Source organism: Hyperolius riggenbachi, chromosome 4 (genome assembly GCF_040937935.1).
Source record: "Hyperolius riggenbachi isolate aHypRig1 chromosome 4, aHypRig1.pri, whole genome shotgun sequence".
NCBI lineage: Eukaryota > Metazoa > Chordata > Amphibia > Anura > Hyperoliidae > Hyperolius > Hyperolius riggenbachi.
In genome coordinates, this window is record NC_090649.1 from 352,755,215 (window position 1) to 352,779,921 (window position 24,707).

General features: G+C 46.3%; 1 protein-coding gene across 1 annotated transcript in view; it reads left to right on the top strand.

Moving 5' to 3' along the window:
- LOC137504020 (protein ELYS-like) overlaps positions 1-24,383 on the top strand; it is an 831,023-nt gene extending 806,640 nt beyond the window's left edge. The window contains exon 18 of the mRNA XM_068231910.1: positions 24,084-24,383. Within this exon, the coding sequence (XP_068088011.1) occupies positions 24,084-24,276 (193 nt within the window). The 3' untranslated portion in view covers positions 24,277-24,383. The remainder of the gene's footprint in view (positions 1-24,083) is intronic.
- The last annotated feature ends 324 nt before the right edge of the window (positions 24,384-24,707 follow it).

The window sequence follows — 24,707 nt, forward strand, 5'->3', positions numbered from 1 at the left end:
TCCAGCACTTAGGGAGGTGCTGGAGAAGGTGCCTGTGTATATATACTGCTCGTTGGTCATTTCTCTGGTGTCTGGCGTTGCGATCACATATGTGGGAGCACCCAGATCCGTAGTCAGATCCGCAAGTGTGCCGGGACCAGCTGGAGCTGTAATCCTACACTTAGCTAGATTCTGTTGATAGCTTAAAGTACTAGTTTGATTGTGATTATCTGTTATGACCCTTTGCCTGCCTGACTTTCCTCTTGAACTCTGATCTTGTACCTCGATATTTCTGATACTCTGTTGCCGAACCCTGGCTCGTTCTAAGACCCTGCTTCTGCCTCCTGATCTTGTGCCTCGATATATCTGATACCCTGTTGCCGAACCCTGCCTGTACTTAGACTCCGCCTTTGCCTCCTGATCTTGTACTTTGTCCGTGTGTGTACGACCTGGCTTGTCCGACCTCGAGAACCGACCTTACTGTTAGAGGCGGTTCCCCGTTCTGTTAGTGACACTTCCTCCAGAGGGTTACTTTCAGACTATCCTTCCTACTGTCAGCCTGATTCCTCCCGTCTTGGAGAGTTCAGGTCTGCGGAAGGAATCCGTGCAGTACTCCTGACTGCGCTGAGGCTTTGCCCTCAAAGTGTTACTGTTACACCAAAACACTACACTCTACTCAGGTGAACAGAGGTTAGCTGGTATATCGGATTATCGGTGATACTGCAGATCACTTATAATCTGGTATACATCTGTATTCCCAGTGATACTGCAGATCACCGGTAATCAGATACTCTCTGTGCTTCACCGATCGTTACATGTGGTCAATGGATCGTACTCATAATGGGAGACTGTTAGCAGTGGGGTCCCACAGGGGTCTGTACTGGGTCCAGTGCTCTTCAATTTATTTATTAATGACCTAGTAGATGCAGTAGTGAGCAATGTTGCTATTTTTGCAGATGATACAAAATTGTGCAGAATCATCAACTCTCAGGAAGATAGTGTCATATTGCAACAGGATCTGGATAGGATGGCTATATGGGCACATAAATGGCAGATGAAATTCAATGTTGAAAAATGTAAAGTCATGCATTTTGGTCATACCAATGGTCTAGCACCATACAAAATAAATGGGATACAGTTGGGGACATCAAACTTTGAGAAGGACTTAGGGGTACTCATCGACAAGTTAAATAATCGTACTCAATGCCAAGCCGCTGCAGCTAAAGCTAACAAAATTTTGAGATGCATTAACCTCCCTGGCGGTAAGCCCGAGCTGAGCTCGGGCTATGCCGCGCAGGAGGATTTCTCAGGCTCTGTTGGGGCGATTCGCCCCATTCAAAGTGCTGTGCGCGCAGCCAGCACTTGGCTAGCCGCGCGCAAAGCTCGATCGCCGCCGCTCTGCGGCGATCGCCCGCACGCAGCGGCGGAAGAGGGCCCCCCGCCAGAGCCCTGCGCTGCCCGGACCAATGAGTTCCGGGCAGCGCTATGGGCTGGATCGAGTGCGCCTGACGTCGGCTGACGTCCATGACGTCATGCCGATCGTCGCCATGGCGACAGGAGAAGCCAAACAGGGGAACGCGTTATATACGGGCTCCCCTGTTTGCTATTGATGCCGGCGACGATCGCACTAGAGGGCCACATGCGCCCTCTAGTGGTGTTTCATGTAGTGGTAGCTTTACATGAAACAAAAAAAAAGGGATTTTTGCCCATTTGGCAAAATAAATTAACCGCCAGGGAGGTTAAAAGGGGAATAAAAACTCGAGATGCTAGCATAATATTGCCCCTGTTTAACTCTCTAGTAAGGCCACATCTGGAATATGGAATTCAGTTCTGGGCACCACATTACAAAAAAAGATATTGCAGTTTTAGAGCAGGTGCAGAGACGGGCAACAAAATTGATACGTGGGATGAAAGGTCTCACCAAGAAAGGTTAGATAAACTGGGTTTATTTAGTCTAGAGAAAAGACGCCTTAGAGGAGATCTAATTAACATGTATAAATACATCAGAGGGCAATATAATAGCTTGGCGGATGAGCTTTTTGTCCCTAGGCCTTCTCAAAGGACTAGAGGACATGATCTGCGCATGGAGGAAAAACGTTTTAGCCAATTATTTAGGAAAGGGTTCTTTACAGTAAGAGTGATTAAGATGTGGAATGCATTGCCACAGGAAGTCGTTAAAAAACTCTATACCTGCATTTAAAGGGGGCTTAGATGCTTTCCTTGCGTTGAAAGACATCCATGGCTACAATTACTAGGTAATGCCTAATGATGTTGATCCAGTGATTTTATCTGATTGCCATCTGGAGTCGGGAAGGAATTTTTCCCTTTTGGGGCTAATTGGACCATGCCTTGTAAGGGTTTTTTTCGCCTTCCTCTGGATCAACAGGGATATGTGAGGGAGCAGGCTGGAGTTGTACTTTATACTGGTTGAACTCGATGGACGTATGTCTTTTTTCAACCAAAATAACTATGTAACTATGTAAATTATATAGGTGGTGTAAATTATGAAACAGGATTCTAACTCCAAAATTTTAGGTTTTCCTTAGGATCCATGAAACAGTAAGGCTTACTTGATAGTGCATGGCCATATCTTCTATTCACTAGAGATTTTTTATTATTATTATCTGATCCTGTTGTATTAAATGCTCTTTCCTCAGTTAGTTGAATGCATATAGCTCCAAATCATGGTTTAGTCCCATTGGGGTCAGGCTATCAAGTTGGTGTATCCAAAACGTTTCAAGTTTTGAAAGTTGTATAATGTAGTCTCCTCCTCTCCAATGCCTATGTACTTTTTGGACCCTACAAAACCTGGTGCCTATGACTGAATTGGAGTAATGATTCTTATAGTGTAGGGATAGTGGATGTCCAGCAAATCCTTTTTTGATGTTTGTACAGTGTTTCTGTAGGCGTTCTTTCAGTTGTCTCCTACGTAATGTTTGTTGCATGGGCATGTTAATGTATAAATTACTCCAGTAGTATTGCAGGACATATTGCCCCGAATTATAAATGTTGTTCCTGTGCTTGATCTTATATTATTTTGAGCAGTTGTTATATGGCTTGTAGTTTCTTTGCACATCATGCAGTAGCCACAATTTCTGAAAGCATTTCTTCCCTTGGCTATCCTTGGATTCTTAACTGAAGGTGCTACCAGTAGTCCCAAATATGGTGCTTTTTTGAAAATAATTTTGGGGTCCTCTGATATAATTTGTACCAGTATATTGTCTTCCTTCAATAGGTTCCAATGCTTCTTGATCACCTTCCTCATTGAAGCACTTTGAGATGAAAATTGTACAATTAGATTGGGTGGCTCTTCCTTAACACCTTCTTCTCTATCCCTACTGGTCAGCAGTGTCAGGAACCGACCCACGGCACGCCTGCGTATACGGTTCCCGACTGCGGATTTGACCAGATCAAGCGGGGAGCAGCCTTATTCGAGCTAAAACAAGGCTGGGACCCCTCAGAACACCTCTCACTGCCACCACTAGCTGTTCGCTAGACACTTCCACTCTGCTGTCGAGTCCTCAGCGCGCACTCCGCGTTTTTGTATTCGGGTCAGCTTTGCGCTTAGGCCGAATACGGGAACGCCATGCACCAACACACACACACAGTTGCAATCTTACACTGTAGTGAAGCAAAAAACCACTAACAGTCGTTCCGAACGATACTGTTAGCCACTCTACTGTCACTACTCGCACTGGCGTTTTTCGTACGTTGGGTCAGCTGCGCGCTTTAGGCCAATGTATGACAAACGCCCCCACACACAATGCAATTACAATTTCATATGGTAGTGTTGCTCAAGCATACAATTAGGCATGGACTTATACACACTTCAATCTGTTCTAGGCTATGAGTGTTAGTTTAGTACGGCAGAAGTCAAGCTCATTAAATAATAATTTAATATTTCAGGGAAAAAGGTGGAACAATGCAGAACAGAATATATACAAAAGATTACAAAAACAAAGTAAAAAGTTACAAAGATAAAAGTACAAAAATACACACAAAGCGATTTTGCTTACCAAAATAAACGGGGAAATAAACGTACCAGCGTATCGATCTGGCGTTGCGGGAGTACGCACTTCTGGTCAGGAACCAGGTTAGTTCTAGCTGTGTGTGCTACCTCCAAGAACTACAAGTTGTGGTTATCCTAGCTGCTGTTTTATACTGTGAGATACACCTGGAGGCTGCAACTTCCTTGGGGAGGGGAGGAACTAGTTTTTAATTAAATCTCAGACATATTCCATTTCCAGGTAAAAGTCTATACATCAAAAGATTGCGGAGTGAGGCTTTCAACTCCAGGTGGAAACTTGATTAAGGCTTTTTCCTGTCTCCGTTTTTAAAGTCTGCAGAGATTTCCACCCCCTTCCCATAGATGTGATTTACAGGGTATAGTTTGCACCTCCACCAATAATTCAATTTCCTCACAATGAAATAGTGTTTAACACACATGTCAACTTTTGGTCCAACGACTCTTTCTGACTTAGTCTAGAGTTCTTCACTTCCTCAACAGAAGTGTAAATGTTTCAAGTGTCAAGGACTTCAACACTTCACTTCTGCCATTGTCTGATTACCCAAGCTCTATTTACTATAGTTCTCTTTAGATGCAAATGTAGGTCTAGTGACCCACCCACACAATCACATGAACAGTCCATGAATCTAGCCTGCATATCTACACCTTTGACATACCACAGCAGATATAAAAATGGAAAAATGAAAATATATTACTGTATTATCCTTAACAGCATCAGCACCCCAATATATCACCACACCTCCGCCGTTAACTTGGTGCAAGGCAGATGATCTTCCCAGATCATCCTGCCTGCACCTACACTGTTGGTTCTGCTTGACGGGACAGCCCGTCCGCATTCCCATGATTGCTCCCCTTCCTATGTTGAATAGTGAAGCTATATTGTTGGAGAACTAAGCTTCATCTCAGCAATTTGCCATTGTCACCAGAAACCCGATGTAACCAACTAAAAGGGTTGTGGTCGGTTACGACTGTGAATATGCGACCGTAGAGATAGTGCTGCAGCTTCTGTAGGGCCCATACAGTTGCCAAGCACTCCTTCTCTATGGTGGCGTAAGCTACCTCCCGGGGTAGCAGCTTCCGACTTAAGTACAGAATCGGATGTTCTTCCCCAGTTTGGTTTACCTGGCTTAACACAGCACCTAGGCCAAAGGCTGAGGCGTCCGTCTGGACCACAAACCGTCGGCTGAAGTCTGGCGCATGCAACACGGGAGGGCTGGATAGGGCCCTCTTCAGAGCTGTGAATGACTGTTCACATTCTGGTGTCCAGAGAATCTGCTTGGGCAGCTTCTTTTTTGTGAGGTCTGTCAATGGCTTGGCGAGGGCACTGTAGTTGGGGACAAACTTTCTATAGTACCCAGCAGTCCCTAAGAAGGACTGAATCTGCCTCTTCGTTTGGGGGGTGGGCCAGGACACAATGGCATCTACCTTCCCAGTATCTGGACGAAGCTCTTTACCCCCCCCCCCCCCCCCACCACCACCACATGTCCCAGGTACTGTACCTGTTTCATGCCTATCTGGCACTTGCTAGGCTTGACTGTTAGTCCTGCTGCAGTGATACGCCCCAAAACCTGTGATAGCTGCGCTAAGTGGTCGTTCCAGTTGGCGCTAAACACGGCGATGTCATCCAGGTAGGCGACAGCGCAGTGTTCCAAACCTTCCAGGAGACCATTTACAACCCGTTGGAAGGTGGCCGGGGCGTTTTTCATTCCAAAAAACATTACATTAAATTCAAGCAGACCTGAGGGGGTGATAAAGGCAGACCTCTCCCGTGCCTCAGCTGTTAGAGGGACCTGCCATTATCCCCGACTCAAATCCACGATTGTTAGATATTGCACGCCAGCTAGCTTATCTAACAATTTGTCGACCCTCTGCATTGGGTAAGCATCTGACGCAGTTATCATATTTAGTTTTTGATAATCTACACAGAACCAAGTGGTCTGGTCCCGTTTGGGTACTAGCACTACAGGTGATGCCCATGCGCTGTGCGACCGTTGGATCACCCCTAATGACAGCATTTCCTCAATCTTCTTGCTGATGTGGGCCTGAACCTCAGGGGAGACTCTATAGGCTGACTGTCTAATCGCCTTGTTATTTCCGGTGTCAACATGGTGTACAGCCAGGCTGGTCAGACCAGGGCGGGCTGTAAAGGTACCACGGTAAAGGGTCAGCACATCAGATAGCCCAGCCTGCTGCTCTGCTGTCAACTCCGGATTGATCTGCAACTCGGTAACAGAGTCGGTTTCCTGGGTGGAGGCCAGGATGTCAACCAGGGCCTCTGCTTCACCGTCCGGTAGCAAACTGCAGACAGGGAGAGCGCAAGCGGTTCTACCATGATGTTCCTTTAACATAATGACATGGTACGTTTTCAGCTGCTTACCTCGATCATCCAGCGCGACCACATAGGTCACATCACTAATCTTCCTATGTATGGTATAGGGCCCATCCCAAGCGGCCTGCAGCTTATTCTGTCGCATCGGGTTTAGGGCCCATACCTTGCGACCTACCTCATAAACACTCTCCCTAGCCTCGTGGTCATACCACTGCTTCTGGGTGGCCTGGGTTTGAGTAAAATTCTCTCGCACAAACCCCACCAGGGTGTCCATCTTTTCCCGGAACTTTAGAACGTATTCCACTATGGAGACCCATGTGCTTTTCCGACCCGCTGACATGCGACACAAGACCGGCAAAAATCGGCAATATCTGTCCCCATGTGGGGCCAATAAAAATTGTGGGCCAGACGGGATTTGGTCTTGCGGATCCCCAAGTGACCAGCCAGGGGCACCTCATGCGCTATTCTTAATAGCTGCTCCCTGTACCTGTGGGGAACAATCAACTGCCGGTCTGCCTCCTCCACTTCCAACGGCTCAGAGGGAAGAACCTCTCTGTAAAGTCTGCCTTGCTCCCAGTACACCCTCACTCTGTCGCCCTCCACCGGTGCCCTGTCCGCCAGACCCCTGAGCTCTTCCAGGCTGCTATCAAGCCGTACAGCCTCGGAGAACTCAGTGCTGTCGGCCACAGGCACCAGGGAGGTGGCAAACTGAGAGGCCTCTGGGTCCTCAGAGCCAGTTTCTAGAGTGGAAGAGCCCGACCCAGTGACATCAGCCCCTTCAGTGGGCAATTCATCTGCTGCAGCCCGGTGAGAACTGCGGGTCACCACTGCAGCTGACGGAGCGTTCACTGTACACGTCAGTATGCAACACATCACATATTACATCAACATTATCTGCATGCATGGTAACAACGTGTCCCCCTCCAGGCCTGGGCACTGGGGACTCACTAGGGGTGGCTCCTAGTACACAGTCCGTAGCCCCTGGGGCCTCGCCAGCACTCCCCACTTGCACAGCATTATCACACAGTACCTTGCAAGAGTCCTGAACTTCTGCTGGGGATGCAGGCCACAGACCACAGGGTTTGGAGTAGGCTCATACCGGGCCACTAACCGTCCCAGGTCAGTACCCAACAAAACGTTCGTGGGGATGGCATCCGTTACCCTCACTTCTTTCATTCCGCTGCCGGCCCCCCAATCCAGGTGGACCAAGGCGGTGGGTATGGCGGGGGTGACACCCCCAACTCCTTTGACAGCCATAGTCTTGCCAGGAATGTACTCCTCGCGGTTTACAAGCTGGGGGTGCACTAGAGTCACCTCTGCTCCAGTGTCTCTCAGACCGGTGGTAACTGTATCCCCAACCGTGACAGGTTGCAGATTCTCTGCATAGCTACCTGCATTCCTGGTGGCACACAATGCATTCCGGGCCCCACCAGAGTTTGGGGCTTCCTTCTTCTTTTCTGGGCACGTAGCACTGATGTAACCCGGTTTGTTACAGGCAAAACATCTCCGAGTGTCAACGGTGGCTGTTCTACCTCCAGGGGGCTGCGAGACTTGGCTTCGCTGGGTGCTCAGAGGAGAAGGTCTCGCAGGCTTTTCTCCCTTCCAGCTGGGCGCCGTAGTCCTCCGAAAGTCAGATGCTCGATTGGACGTGCAGGCATCAGCAACTTTCGCGGCCTCATCCACGGTCTTTGGCTCTCGGTCCCGTACAAACTGCCGGACCTCAACAGGACAAGTGTGGAGGAACTGGTCTTTTATTATCAGTTCCTGCAGGGCATCAAAGGTTTCCATTGACAGTCCTTTTAGCCACTGCTGAAAGGCAGTGCGCAGGTTGCACGCATGATCCAGGTAACTGTCATTAGGACCTCGCTGCACTGTCCTGAAACATTTGCGATATACCTCTGGTGTGAGGTGGTAACGCGCAATGATGGCTTTCTTAATTGCCTCAAAGTCTGTTTCTTCCTCCTGGAGGAGACTCACAAACGCTTCCAGGGCCTTGCCTCTCAGCCCTGGTGTGAGGTATCTTGCCCACTGCTCACGGGGCACCCCATACTGCCTACAAGTCCTTTCAAACCCCTGTAGGAAAGTGTCTATGTCAGAGTCTTTGTCCATAGCGGGGGAACTTATCCAGGGGGATTCTGTGGACTCGCTCACCTTCGCGTTCTGCGGGTCCAGCAGACCGGTTCTGCTGCTGAAGTTTAGCCAGCTCCAGCTGGTTTCGCCGTTCAGCTCTTCCCTCCTCTGCCTGTCGGTGCAGTAGGATCAGCTTTAGGCACAGTTCAGGATCAGCCGAGTTCAGTAGCTGTAGATCAGCTTCCAGAGATGTCATCTCTGTGTTTGGTGGATCATCCAGGACATCGTCTCCCCTCGCATTCTGTGGCGGGAGCGATTCCTCCTCTGGCGTGTCGTGAGCTGCATCCGCTGACGTTGAAGCACGGGCTTGCTCTGCCTCATCATACTCCTCGAGCGCACAAACTAACTGTTCCTTAGTCTGGCCGCTCACCGTCTCGATGCCTTTGTGCTCACACAGGTTGAGTAGTATCTCTTTGTTTTGCCTTGCATAGCTGGATGCTTTCTGAGCCATCGTGTTGCAAAAAAGAAAAAGAAAAAAGGGGGGGGGGGAGGTAAAGCAAAATACCACGTGTGTATCTTTGAACAAAAAAAAAAACGTATATAGATTCTGCACTGAGTAGACTTCTGTAGGCTAGTTGCTTCTAGCAAGCTTCCAGCCTTTAGTACTCAGAATAGCGAGCTAAACTGCGTACTAATGTACTAAACGTTCCCACCACTGCCAGCCAATTATGTCAGGAACCGGCCCGCGGCACGCCTGCGTATACGGTTCCCGACTGCGGGTTTGACCAGATCAAGCGGGGAGCAGCCTTATTCAAGCTAAAACGAGGCTGGGACCCCTCAGAACACCTCTCACTGCCACCACTAGCTGTTCGCTAGACACTTCCACTCTGCTGTCGAGTCCTCAGCGCGCACTCCGCGTTTTCATATTCGGGTCAGCTTTGCGCTTAGGCCGAATACGGGAACGCCACGCACCCACACACACACACACACACAGTTGCAATCTTACACTGTAGTGAAGCAAAAAACCACTAACAGTCGTTCCGAACGATACTGTTAGCCTGTAACGATTGTGGAGTTCACTCCGTGATCAGCGCAGAAGACGTGCGCTGACAATGCGGAAATCCTCCACAAGCGTATAATTTGAGGGAACCCAGAAAAAGGTGCAATGCACCTGTAGAGGGAAATTCCTGTCGACAGGTGGAGCTGTGGAGTGCAGAGGAACAGCTCCTCTGCCCTGCCACAGATGCCAGACAGGAATTGTACGAAGGGAAGAAACGCAGGGCAAGATAGCCCTGAAAGAGAGAGATCAAAGCGACAGAGGGTATGTGTGTCCACCAAACTAGTCGCCACCCTGCGACGATGGACACACAACCATGAAGATAAAGTGAGAAGGCAATCGCCAGAGATGGCGATTGCTAACAGCGACACAAGACCGAATAAGCACAGATGAGGAATGTATGTATGTCCACCAATCTAGCCACCAACCTGCGACGGTGGACACACAACAGAAGAAACCAAGTGAGAACACAATCGCAGGAGAAGCGATTGCGGAAGAGAATGAGCACAGGGACATATTGTATGTGTGTGCACCAAACTAGTTGCCAACCCGCGACGGTGCATACACAACAGCAGATATGAAGTAGGAACGCGAGAGAGGCGATTGCCAGAGGTGACACAAGGCTACAGCAAGGCAGAGCACGAGAGTAGCAAAGGCACAGCAAATAATACAATGAGGAGATAAGGAAAATAACAAACGCTAACTAAACACGAACACCGCACTCATTCGCAACAGTGCACGCGTTTATGCGCGGTCCCCGCGTGATAAGCACAACAGAGACAAGCACGCCTAACTAACCACCGACAGACAAACATGAAACAGAGGACGCGAGCGCTTGCTTAACGGTTACCTCACCGAGCCTCCAGCAAGCGTTCGTAGCAGACAACAGATACACGAAAACAGGAATCAGTGAGAGATAACAGCAAGAGAGATGGAGATCAGACAAATCCACAGCACTAGCGCTAGGCGAGTGCGATCCAGGCAAGACAGATAGAGGAGATAGCTGGTAGCAACCGCTGCTCCAGCTATACTCCAAGAACAAAGATCAGAACGACTTCCTGTCAACCACTGCTGGGACAGAACAATCGCAACAGACAAACAAAACAGATATGCAATCCTAACTGCACTAGGGAATCTGCCTAGTGCAGTCCCAGTAATTACTCTAAGCTAATCTTCAAACAAAGAGCAAGGCTGACACTCAGTGTCTCACAGGACTAACCCTTATGACCAGCAAAGGACTCTGGGAAACATAGCTCTTTATACTGCCAGTCATCAAAGGATTCAGGTAGAGGATTTGCATAACGAGTGTATGCAAATTCCTCAGCAGCAGAACAGACCAGAAACTTGTAATGGAAAGACAGGTCTCTCTTCCAGAGACCTACAGCCCACAGACTAGAAGAATGGTCAAACAGCTGTCTGCCAGTGCATCCAGCTGAGCTGATCATTACATAGCCACTCTGCTGTCGCTACTCGCACTGGCGTTTTTCGTACGTTGGGTCAGCTGCGCGCTTTAGGCCAACGTATGACAAACGCCCCCACACACAATGCAATTACAATTTCATATGGTAGTGTTGCTCAAGAATACAATTAGACATGGACTTATACACACTTCAATCTCTTCTAGACTATGAGTGTTAGTTTAGTACGGCAGAAGTCAAGCTCATTAAATAATAATTTAATATTCCAGGGAAAAAGGTGGAGCAATGCCGAACAGAATATATACAAAAGATTACAAAAACAAAGTAAAAAGTTACAAAGATAAAAGTACAAAAATATACACAAAGCGATTTTGCTTACCAAAATAAACGGGGAAATAAACGTACCAGCGTATCGATCTGGCGTTGTTGCGGGAGTACGCACTTCTGGTCAGGAACCAGGTTAGTTCTAGCCGTGTCTGCTACCTCCAAGAACTACAAGTTGTGGTTATCCTAGCTGCTGTTTTATACTGTGAGATATACGCCTGGAGGCTGCAACTTCCTTGGGGAGGGGAGGAACTAGTTTTTAATTAAATCTCAGACATATTCCATTTCCAGGTAAAAGTCTATACATCAAAAGATTGCGAAATGAGGCTTTCAACTCCAGGTGGAAACTTGATTATGGCTTTTTCCTGTCTCCGTTTTTAAAGTCTGCAGAGATTTCCACCCCCTTCCCATAGATGTGATTTACAGGGTATAGTTTGCACCTCCACCAATAATTCAATTTCCTCACAATGAAATAGTGTTTAACACACATGTCAACTTTTGGTGCAGCGACTCTTCCTGACTTAGTCTAGAGTTCTTCACTTCCTCAACAGAAGTGTAAATGTTTCAAGTGTCAAGGACTTCAACACTTCACTTCTGCCATTGTCTGATTACCCAAGCTCTATTCACTGAAGTCCTCTTTAGATGCAAATGTAGGTCTAGTGACCCACCCACACAATCACATGAACAGTCCATGAATCTAGCCTGCATATCTACACCTTTGACATACCACAGCAGATATAAAAATGGGAAAATGAAAATATATTACTGTATTATCCTTAACAGCATCAGCACCCCAATATATCACCACAAGCAGTTCTTCCCTGTGCCTGCTTCTCACCCAGGTTTTTGCTCCTTCAACCACCTCCAGGGAATATCCTTTTTCTGTGAATCTATTTACAAGGACTTTGGATTCCTCATCGAAATCCTTTATATCAGTGCAATTCCTCCTTAGTCTAGTGAATTGACCTGTGGGGATATTACTAAGCCATCGGTGGTAGTGGCAGCTGTCAATATTAATAAAACTATTTGTGTCCACTGGTTTCCAGAAGGTTTTAGTACATAGTGTTCCATCTAGTACAAACGCAGTCAGGTCCAGGAAATTAATAGACTCTCTACTGATTTCTGATGTAAAACCCAGGTTGTATTCATTCAAATTTAACCATTTAAGGAAGTTGGAGAGTGATTCTGATGTTCCTTTCCAGATGAAGAAGGCGTCATCGATAAAACGTTTCCAAAGTATCAGATTCCCTCCTGGTCCGCTCTGTCCTCTCAGGACATGTTGTTCCCAATGTGCCATGTATAAATTAGCGAAGGCCGGAGCGAATCTCGTGCCCATGGATGTGCCTTCCTGTTGTAAATAGAATACCCCTTCATATAGAAAGTAATTGTGAGTCAAGATGAAATTAATACTGTCTAGAATGGATGTTATTTGTGCTTTAGGAAGATTTTCATTCGACTCCAAATAAAATCTTGTAGTCTCTATTCCTTTCATGTGTGGGATCACTGTATATAAAGAACTTACATCAACCGAGCAGAGCCAGTAATCATCTTGCCAGGGTAGATGATTCTTGGATATGTCCACCATAAAGGAACTTGCTTTTACGGACATCGTGCGGGAATCTTTTTATCCAAGTCTGCTTCTGGATTGGCTATCCTGGTCCTGGCACTGTCCTAGAATAGAGTGAGCGGTTTTCCTCAACTTTTGCCTCTAATCACTAGTTGTAATTTGATCTCCCCCCTATGTCACATGACTGCCTATGGCATATAAGCAAATAAGCCCATTTGAAAGTACAGGCTGTAAACAATAAGTCTGCTTCCATGAATCAAGAAGTAGAAACTGTGCAGATGTATTGCAGGATTTGTATCAGCTATAACAAAGAAATGTTTTTTTTTGTTTAAAGGTTATTGTGCTGTTATATATCTTTTAGGGCAGATAGTTCTGAGTTCAGGTCCACTTTAATAGCTGGATAATATTCTTCAATATCAGTAACACAATCCACTTGAGAAACCCCTCTGTAGTAATGCACCAGTTGTCTGCTCTCTGCCTGCCCAATCTCCTGTACCTTGCGCGAGGTACAGAAGAACCAGGAAGTAGTGAATACTGGCTGGTGATAAGCATGAAGAGACATATCGGAGGGAGCCTGTTGCAGGTGATTAAAACATTGACTGCTGCCCCGTACTCTGCTTAAGGGGACACAGGAGGAGGAGCAGAGAATGAAGAGTACAGTCTCTGCACCATAGCAACTGACTCTAGTGCTGCTAAGGTTTGGGGCACCGTGATGGGCACTATGAAAAGCTACCCTTTACCTTTTCAAGGAAAAGGGTAGCTATTTAACATTTTGATGTTAACACACTTACATAAGTTTTTCCTGTTTATGTAATTTGTAGGTTTTTAATTGTGAAAGTCAATGAGATGCAACAAAGCTTACATGCAAGATTCATGAACATTGTATGCAGCTTGAAATTGCACCAATCAGGAAGTGCATGCAGGCCAGAATTATTATTTTTTGGGGGGTCATTACTATATTTGGATGTTAACCACTTGCCGACCGCCCACAGCCCATGGACAGCGGCAAAGTGGATGCCTTAAGGACCGCAATACACCCATCGGCGGCGTGGGTCCTGTAGGAGTATACTGGTGGCGATCGCGTCACTTGTGACGTGCGTTACCACTGGCAATAGGCTCCGCCCACCTGGCGCAGTAACCCGGCGGCCAATTAGCAGCGCCGGCGGGTTTTAAAATTACGATCTGGCTAATAGAAAGTGTATAATACACTTTGTTTATGTAACAAAGTGTTATACAGGCTGCCTGCTCCCCTGATGGTCTCTTCGTTCGTGCGACCATCAGAGAGGACGGCAGCCCTGTAAGTTACAGCACACACACACACTTTCACACACACAGACCCCCCCGATCGCCTACCCCAGCCCTCAGAAGCCCCCCTGATCACCCCAGCAGACCACAGTTTCCACCCAAGCACCCCCCCCCCCCAAATAACCCATCACCCCCTGTCACTATCTGTCAACGCTATACAGTATACATTTGTATACATCTATCTTACCCACTGATCACCTGTCTATCACCCCTTTTCACCACCACCCATCAGAGCAGACCCTAAACTGTCCCTTTGGGGCACCTGATCACCCGCCCAGACCCTCAGATTGCCCTCAGACCCCCCATCCTGATAACCTCCCCAGTGCATTGTTTACATCTATTCTCCTTCGTAATCACTCACTGATCTCCCATCGGTCACCCCTGTGTCTGCCACCCATTAGATCAGGACCCAGTCTGCCCCGTGCAGGCACCTAATCAACCCCCCACACCCTCAGATCGCCCTCAGACCCCCCCCCCCCCCCCCATCCCCTTCCCAGTGCATTGTATTTGATTGTGCTGACATTGTATTTGATTGTGCTGACATTGTATTTGATTGTGCTGACATTGTATTTGATTGTCCCATGATCGGCTTTGATTGTCCTATGATCGGCTTTAATTGTCCCGTTTTCGGCTTTGATTGTCCCGTTTTCGGCTTTGATTGTCCCGTTTTCGGCTTTGATTGTCCCGTGATTTGAGTGCCCCGTGATTGGCTGTGATTGGCTTGGATTGGCCAGTGATTGGCTTTGTTTTCTCGTGATTGGCTTTGATTGTCCCATGATCGGCTTTGATTGTCCCATGATTTGAGTGCCCTGTGATTGGCCTGCGATTGCCCTGTAATTGCCTTTGATTACCTTGTGATTGGCTTTTTTTTCTTGTGATTGACTTTGATTGTCCCGTGATTGTTTCTGATTGCCTCTGATTCCCCACTCGCCCCCACCCCAGATCACCCCCTGTCACTATCCTAGTGATCTAAAAACAGCGATCAGTGAAAACTGTCACTTTTTTAGTATCACTAGTGTTAGCAGTTAGGCCAGTTAGCTAGGCCCCTTTGTTAGTGTCAGTTAGTGTTCAGCCCACTGCACCACAGTTACTAATTAGCGTCATCACTGTCGCTAATCAGCATTGGTACTATATAGTATCTGTAAGTGATCATTACTGATCGCAGTCAGATCTATATTAGGGTCACTAGGATCCACTAAAAAACGCAGTGTTTTCCCGATCAGGCGTGATCGTTCGTCTGCACTTGCGTTCAGCCTGCCCCTCCGCAGTGACAGAATTTTTTCTTTCTGATCACTGCTAAAAACACTGTACAATAGCTGTGGCACTGTAAAGATCAGTTTTGATTTTTTTTTTTTTTTTAAATCAAAACTCAGTGACCACAGCTTTCTGCTTCTCAAGTACTCCCTTTTGCTAGGTAGGTGCTCTTTTTTTCTGGGTAGTCTCAGAGGAATACCTCCTAAATTAAGTAGTCCACCATGGCAAGAAAGGGGTATTCCGATGATGAGGCATACAGGTACATGGCCCAGTCGGATGAGGACGATTGTGACGACTCATTTGACGAATCTGGGTCAGAGTTTGAACCTGTAGAGAGCAGTGGCTCACTGACCGATAGCTATGACGAGGTTGAAGTCCCGGCTAGAGCCAGGCGTACCACACCCCATGTCACTGGACCGCAGGTGGCGCAGGATCTGCCTCAAGGGCAGCAGAGTGGTGCTAGTGCTGGTCTGATATTTCATGGTGAGGCAGGCACCAGCAGCACAGCATCTCCTGGACTTAGCACCAGTGCTTCCTTATACCCTGGTGAAGTGGCGAGCACCAGCATGGAAGTTGAAACTGGTTCGGTGGCACGTGCAGTAAGACCCCGGTAGCAGCCACCAAGAAGAGAGGCCCGTACTACCCCTAGTTTACCAGAGGTGCTGGCAAATCCTGATTGGAATTCCCCTGATTCCGCCGCACCCGTACTGCCCCCTTTCACCGCCCAGTGTGGAGTCCAGGTGGAGACAGATAATCTAGGATCGGCCCTAGACTTTTTCTATCTGTTCATCACCCAGGATCTCTTAGACTTAGTCATGGGAGAGACCAACCATAAAGCCACACAATTTATAACCGCCAATCCGAATAACTTCCTTGCCCAGCCTTTTCGGTGGAAACCAGTCCAAGTTTCCGAACGTAATGTTTTTTTGGGCCTTCTCCTTCACATGGGACTAGTCAAACAGAATGTATTGCGGTCTTATTGGTCTACGGACCCAGCACATCACGTTCCCTTGTACTCTGCTGCCATGTCCAGGACACGATTTGAGAACATCCTGCGCTTCCTGCACTTCAATGACAACGAAACCTGTCATCAAAGTGACCACCCTGCTTATGACCGGCTCCACTAAATTCGACCCCTCATAGACCACCTGTCATCCAAATTTGCAGATGCCTATACCCCTGAACAGAACATCTGCGTAGACGAGTCCCTCATACAAATGGGGTGAAACTGTATAAGCTATGTAAAAGGGCCACAGGCTATACATCTTATTTTAGGGTCTATGAGGGAAAAGACTCAAAATTGGAGCCCTGACTACCTGAGGAGCAGTGGAATGGTTGTGTGGGACTTGGTGTCACCCTTGTTCCAGAAGGGGTACCATCTTTATGTGGACAATTATTACTCAAGTGTGGCCCTCTATCAGCACTTAAAGATAGAAGGAATCCGATGCTGTGGCACCGTGCAGCCTAGTCGCCGGGGCTTCCCCCAACGGCTCGTTAACACCAGACTTCAATGGGGGCAGAGGGCCGCCATGTGTACTGACGACCTGCTTGCGGTGAAATGGAAGGACAAGAGGGACGTTTACTTTCTGTCCACCATTCACACAGACACGACAGTCCAAATTCAATGACGGGCAACTGAGGTCATTGAAAAACCCTTGTCGTCCACGACTATAATACTAACATGGGAGGGGTGGACTTCAATGACCATAAGTTAGCTCCCTATTTACTTTCCCAGAAAACAAGACGCTGGTATAAAAAAAGTGTCTTTTTTTCTCATTCAATTGGCAGTTTACAACAGCTTTGTTCTCTACAGTAAGGCTGGGAGAACTGGATCTTTTCTTCAATTTCAGAAACAGATCGTTATGGAACTCCTGTATCCAGAAGAAAGATGGAAGGCAACCCCCAGATGCAAGTAGCCGGGTGCATGGAAGGCATTACGCCTATCCGATTCCGAGTACCCCAGGTCATCGCATCCGAAGAAAACGTTGTCGTGTCTGCAGCAGGGCTGGAATAAGGCGCAACACCACTGTTCACTGTCCCACCTGTCCTGACCAGCCTGGCCTATGCCTAGGGGAGTGTTTTGAGAGGTACCAATTTTGGACAGCCCGGAAGTCATGTTAGTCTATGGCGGCGCAGTTCATTACTAGGCCGAATGCTACTCTTGTGGTATTCCCTGAAGGTCTGTTTTGGCAATACGGTGCGGCCCTCTTCCCTTGTGTATCATACTTGACTGTGTGCACTTTACCCAGAATTTGGAACTGGTAATTTTTTACCACTACCATTCCAGTTTATGATCTGGCATTGTACTATTATCTGCATTGTGTTGTGTATCTTATTGCTATTACCTGTATTGTTGTATCTATGGTCCGTTACCTGTATTGTTCTGTCAACCCTGTTATCATTGTCTGTAAGCCTATTTATTGTACAGCGCTGCGTAATATGTTGGCGCTATATAAATCTAATAAATAATAATAATAATAATAATACCATGAGCAGGTACACTATTAGAGAGTAGGGAACTCCAGACACAGCAGTAGGCACACAAGGGTCTCTCAGTGCTATTTCACACTGGATGCGTTAGGGCAAATTGCCTAGCGAAAGTCACACTTTGCTGCCCCCTACGCCGGAAGTGCCTGACTTTACGCTAGTGCACGCCTACATTACTGCGTGGCTTCTGCAGCAATTTTGGACAGCCCGGAAGTCATGTTAGTCTATGGCGGCGCAGTTCATTACTAGGCCGAATGCTACTCTTGTGGTATTCCCTGAAGGTCTGTTTTGGCAATACGGTGCGGCAGGCTCGACCCAATATGCAGTGTGAAACCAAACATCTGGTTTCGAGAGACCCTAATACACAGGGCTGCCAGAAACCTCTCCTTTCACTTGGGACAAAATGCGTAATGTACTTCACCACAACTCTGTGCGATTTGCAATTCGCACATTGTCCCATGGGGAGGAGAGGTTTGTCCTCGGAAGGTAAGTTTAAAAAAAGAAAAAGAAAAAAAAAACAGGTAAGCAAAAAAGTTAATGTTTGGTTCCCAATGTTAAGGTTTTGTTTAAAAAAGTTCAACAAAGTTTATAAATGTTAATGAAGTTATTGCTTTGCTGCTTGCTTGTTTTTTTTTCTTCTTTTTCCATCCATTAACCTTCCAGGTGGACCGAGCGAACGACCAACCAGCTGCAGCACTGATGGTGCATCCTGACAGAAGCATTGCGCGTCTTTCAGGTTACACAAAATTGCATGCATGACAAGATTTCTCGTCCGCAGTAAAAAAAGATACGTTTGCCGAAGCATATGAGCTGGTGGGCGGTGTTTGAGTTCCTATGCTTTGGCAAGCACTTTGTATCAAAAAAGAACTCTGGCAATGGTTTGTTCATCCACATCGATCGATGTGAATGGAGAAATCGGGTTTCCCAGGGCATACGAGCTGAGTGGTGGTTTGGACGTTTTTGGGTGGCAGCTCCTATGTCCTGGCAGATGCCTCCCCTCTTTTTTTTCACATTTTTGGGCAGATATTTTTTCATCCACAGCCCAGAGTGCATTACCCGTATGCCCAATATAAGGAGTATAGCAGAAACTCCTAATACTGGCCATACATGTAATGGTTGCAGAGACCCTAAAATGCCAGGACAGACCCCACGAATGATGCCATTTTGGAAAGCGGACACCCCAAAGTATTCCGTGAGGTGCATGGTGAGTTCATAGAAGATCTTATTTTTTGTCAAACGTTAGCTGAAATGCTGTGTTTTTTTTTTTTCTCACAAAGTGTCATTTTCCGCTAACTTGTGACAAAAAATAAAATGTTCTATGAACTCACCATGCCCCTCATGGAATACCTTTGGCGTGTATTCTTTCCAAAATGGGGTCATTTGTGGGGTTTGTTAACTGTCCTGGCAAGTGGGGGGGGGGAGGGGTGCTAAATTGTAAGCACCCCTGTAAAGCCTAAAGGTGCTCATTGGATCTTGGGCCCCTTAGCGCAGTTAGGCCGCAAAAAAATGCCACACATGTGGTATTGCCGTACTCAGGAGAAGTAGTATAATGTGTTTTGGGGTGTATTTTTTCCACATACCCATGCTGGGTGGGAGAAATCTCTGTAAATTAGATTTTTTTGATTTTTTTTTTTTATACACAATTGTCAATTTACAGAGAGATTTCTCCCACCCAGCATGGGTATGTGTAAAAATACACCCCAAAACACATTATATTACTTCTCTTGAGTACACCGATACCACATGTGTGACACTTTTTTGCAGCCTAGGTGGGCTAAGGGGCCCAACGTACAATAACTACCTTTAGGATTTCACAGGTCATTTTGAGACATTTGGTTTAAAGACTACTCCTCATGGTTTAGGGCCCCTAAAATGCCAGGGCAGTATAGGAACCCCACAAATGAGCCCGTTTTAGAAAGAATACACCCCAAGGTATTCCGATAGGAGTATGGTGAGTTCATAGAAGATTTTATTTTTTGTACGGCAATACCACGTGTGGCACTTTTTTGCAGCCTAACTGCACTAAGGGGCCCAAAGTCCAATGAGCACCTTTAGGCTGTACAGGGGTGCTTACAATTTAGCTCCCCCAAAATGCCAGGACAATAAACACACCCCACAAATGACCCGAATTTGGAAATTATACACTTCAAGGTATTCAGAGAGGGGCATGGTGAGTCAGTGGCAGATTTCTTTTTTTTTGTCACAAGTTAGCAGAAATGGAAATGGTTTTTTTTTTCTGTCACAAAGTGTCATTTTCCACTAACTTGTGACAAAAATAAAAGCTTCTATGAACTCCCCATGCCTCTCAGTGAATGCTTTGGGATGTCTTCTTTCCAAAATGGGGTCATTTGTGGGGTATTTATACTATCCTGGAATTCTAGCACCTCATGAAACATGACAGGTGCTCATAAAAGTCAGAGATGCTTTAAAATGGGAAAATTCACTTTTTGCACCATAGTTTGTAAACACTATAACGTTTACCTAAAGCTCTGTGTGTAACCCCTCCAATGCTGGTCTAGTAAAAAAAAAAAAATGCTGGTTGCATATAATATGCTGTAAATAATGTTTTAGAGCAAAGTTGAAATGCAGGGTTATATTCCGCTTTAAGAGGTAGAAAGACTGTGGTCCTCAAGTGGTTAATTGGTAGCATTGTGGCATTCTCTCACATTACAGTATTTTTCACAATTGCAAAAGAATATATAATGTAACAAACAAACAAACACAGAACATTTATATCGTGCTTTTCTCCTGGTGGACTCAAAGCGCCAGAGCTGCAGCCACTAGGACGCGCTCTATAGGCAGTAGCAGTGTTAGGGAGTCTTGCCCAAGGCCTCCTACTGAATAGGTGCTGGCTTACTGAACAGGCAGAGCCGAGATTCAAACCCAGGTCTCCTGTGACAGAGGCAGGGCCCTTAACCATTACACTATCCAGTCATTAAGGCTTCTGTAGGCTGCAACAATTGGTTATGAATAGGGATGATCACTGGATGTAATCACGAGTGATTGCTCGTGATTCAAATGAGGCTTAATTAGTGCAGGTGTGTGGCGGGGATAGAAGGGGTTATTTATCCATCATTCCGCCATCCGCCCTGGGTTCCAAAGAGCTTGCACGCGTCCTATTGGTCGCGTTGCAAGCCTCACACCACTGCACTTCCTCCTTCCGGCGTGAGGCTTGCAACGTCACCAATAGGAAGTGTGCAAGCTCTTTGGAACCCAGGGCGGACAGCGGAATTATGGGTAAATAACCCCTTCTATCCCCGCCGCACACCTGCACTAATTAAGCCTCATTTGAATCACGAGTAATCACTCGTGATTACATCCAGTGATCATCCCTAGTTATGAATAATTTCTATGTATACATACAAAATTGTATCTATGTATACATTCAAATTGTGAAAGTAAGGCAAGATTGGAAAAAAACAGGATCTAAATTACAGTACAAAAAAGAAGCTAAGTACAATAAAAATATTGCACTACAAGCAGAGGCGTAGCTAGGGCTTTCAGCGCCTGGGGACAAAGACAGGTTATGTGCCCCCCCCCCCCCATGGTGGCAAAGTGCAAAATAGGGGCACGGCCCCGCATCAGAATATGAGCGTGGTCATTGGTGCTGCTATACAAATACATAAAAATATGGGAGGACATTAGACTATGACAATGGTAGGATTAGATTGTGAGCTCCTCTGAGGACATTCAGTGACAGGACTCTGTACTCTGTAAAGTGCTGCAGAAGATGTCAGTGCTATATAAATACATAATAATAATATGGGAGGACATTAGTCTATGACTATGGTAGGATTAGATTGTGAGCTCCTCTGAGGACACCCAGTGACATGACTATGTGCTCTGTAATGTGCTGCAGGAGATGTCAGTGCTATATAAATACATAATAATAATATGGCAGGACATTAGACTATGACTATGGTAGGATTAGAATTTTGAGGTCCTCTGAGGGCAGTCAATGACATGACTATGTATTCTGTAATGTGCTGCAGAAGATGTCAGTGCTATTGATACAGAGACATGACAGAGAACATTTATATGGCACTTTTCTTCTGTCGGACTCACAGCGCCAGAACTGTGACCCCTAAGACGCGTTCTATAGGTCTCCTACTGAATAGGTGCAGGCTTACTGAACAGGAGGAGCAAAGATTTATTTGAACCCAAGTCTCCTAGTAGCAGTAGGGTTATGGAAATAGGAAGGTGCTATTGAGATTGAATGATATGAATCCCCAGAGGGATACAAGTACTGTTCATGAGTCTACAGGGCATAAATATGTGCTAGACATAAAACAGTAAAATACACACTAAAAAAGTGCTAGTGCAAACTACTAAGTGACAAGATGACCAGTAGTGAAAGGGTTAGTGCCAAAGAATTAGGGACGCTGAACTAAGCCTTAATAGAAGAAGCAGGCCTGGCATACCATAGCCGAGAAGAGGAGTGAAGGAGTTAACATCAGGAATGCTATAGAAGCAGGGAGAGTAAGGAGAGCAATTCTTCCATGGCTGAAAGGGAAAGCGAGCAAGTGACTGGTGGAGGCAAGCGAGCAGACAGCTTACTCTGGAAGTCAGTAAGAATATCCATGTCCCGGTCTTGCTCTACAGTTTGCGGTGCTTGTATCAGGCAATCCTAAGAAATGCAAGGGCCATTACACTTTCCGGGTCTCCAGCTGCAGCATCCAGCATGTGCACAACATTTCACCAGCTCACATGCAAAAGCGCAGCTCCTCTCCCTCTTCACCTGTGTCTGCACACGCGGCTCCCTCTGACAGCTCCCCGGCTCCCTCCAATCCATTCGACCAAACAGCATACGCAGCTCCATCTGGACAGCATGCACGGCTCCCTCTGCTCCATGTGGATTCCGCACCCAGTCCGATCAGCGCTCCAGTGACAGGCCACACTGATAAGTCCCTGCACGATCCAGCCAGGCCCCCACTACTGACTCAAACTTCCCGGGGCTCCAGTGACAGCATCCTGCACGTGGAAGCTGCGTGCACAGCACGTAATGACGTGCGCTGGCACCGCAGCTACTTTCTGCATAGTATGCAGACTTGGGCAGAGAGGAGATTTAAAAAAAAACAAAAGGCGGCTGGGCACCCTTAGGAAGTCGGCGGCTGGGCACCCTTAGGAAGTCGGCGGCTGGGCACCCTTAGAGAGTCGGCGCCCGGGGCACATGTCCTACCCCGCCCACCCCTAGCTACGCGTCTGACTACAAGCACGAATAGTAAGCTTTACTTAAAGGATAAGTAAGATACTCACCTAAGAGGAGGGAAGGCTCTGGATCCCTTAGAGCCTTCCCAGTCTTCCCTGTGTCCTTTTGTTCTACCGTTGGGCCCTGTTCAAATTCCATGCTGGCTGTGTCTTCAGATCTCCTCTGAACTAATGAATTTCAAAGATTCTCTGAATAATGAGTAGAGGGTATTGACCTCCCTAGCCGCTGGGAGCTCGATGCAGAGTATAGCGTGCAGAGAATATTGACCTCCCTGGTGGTAGCCCCAAGCTATGCTCGGGTTAGCTGCCGGAAGCTTGATGCAGAGTATAGTGTGCAGTGGGCATTTTTACTCACCTCCGGGGGATCCAGACGTCAGTAGCCGTTCTCCTTCCTTTCCTCGAAGGCTCTGAATCACTCTGGTGAGATCACTGTCAGTGATCTCACTACAGAGTTACAGCGCCACCCGGAGGACTTAAGTTAAATTGCAGAGCTCGAGCCCAGGGAGGTGAGTGAGTGCTCGGGCTCCTGCTGGCATTATTTTTTCTCATAATTTTAAGGTCTAAAACGTCCTGGAAAGACCCTAAAATCCAGAAATAATCATACCGCCAGGGAGGTTAATGTAATGCTAACTTTTCCAAGCTGATGCAAACTCTTGCAATTTGCACGCATCTTTAAATTTGAGATCATATGTCACTGCATTCTATTGTCCCAGTTCCAAGCAGCATACAGCAAAATGTGCATCAAGTCAAAGCAATTGAACAGATTTATTGCATCTTTGTATATGTTGAACCTTGCATGGCACATCACTCTCATAGAATTAAATTGATAAACAATTTCCGTGGCTGTGCAATTAAAAAAAGAGGATGCACCATACATATACAAACCTAAACCTAGAACCTATTAAACCTATTAAAAATCTACATGAACGTTAGGCCATAGCAGCAAGGTCAGCAAAGCAGTATTTAAAATCACACCACCAGTACAATGGTAATAGCTGCTTTGCCACATTACTGAGCATCTTATTTTTATTAACATAATGACATTTGTATTTTGACAGGTCAACTGATAAGCCAGCATGGTCACCACCCGCTGTAGAAATTCAGCTGCTTTCATCACCAGAAAGCCAAGTTGTTGACTCAGATGCTGCAAAGATAACATCCCCAGAAACAAAGGTTTTGGATAGGAAACCCATGAGAAGGAACAGAAAAATTATAGCATCAAAAGCTATTACACACCGTAAAATCAGATGATTTTTTTTTTATTTTATTATCCAGCTTGATTAAAATATATTTTGTACTAAATAATAAAATATGCATCATTGATATTAAGATTAAATAAAAATGCTTGCTTAACAATATTTTACATTTTAAATGATTATTTTTCTGTGATTGTTAACTTTCTGCTAGTATTTGAATGTGAATGTGAATGTTCAGTAATATAGGATGGACATTGACTGAACATTTCTGTGCATGCTTATGACTTGCGTAAAGTGTACCCAGGGCGACATATGGCATGATGAGATAAACGTGTATGTACAGTACTAAACCTATTAATAACCAGAAACCGGTTATTAATATTATTATGCAGGCATTAATGCCTGAAAGAGTTAATCTTTAAGGATGGAAGTGGCAGCTTTTGTCTTGTCAGTACCTTGTCAGGAATATAGTAAACATCTGATAAG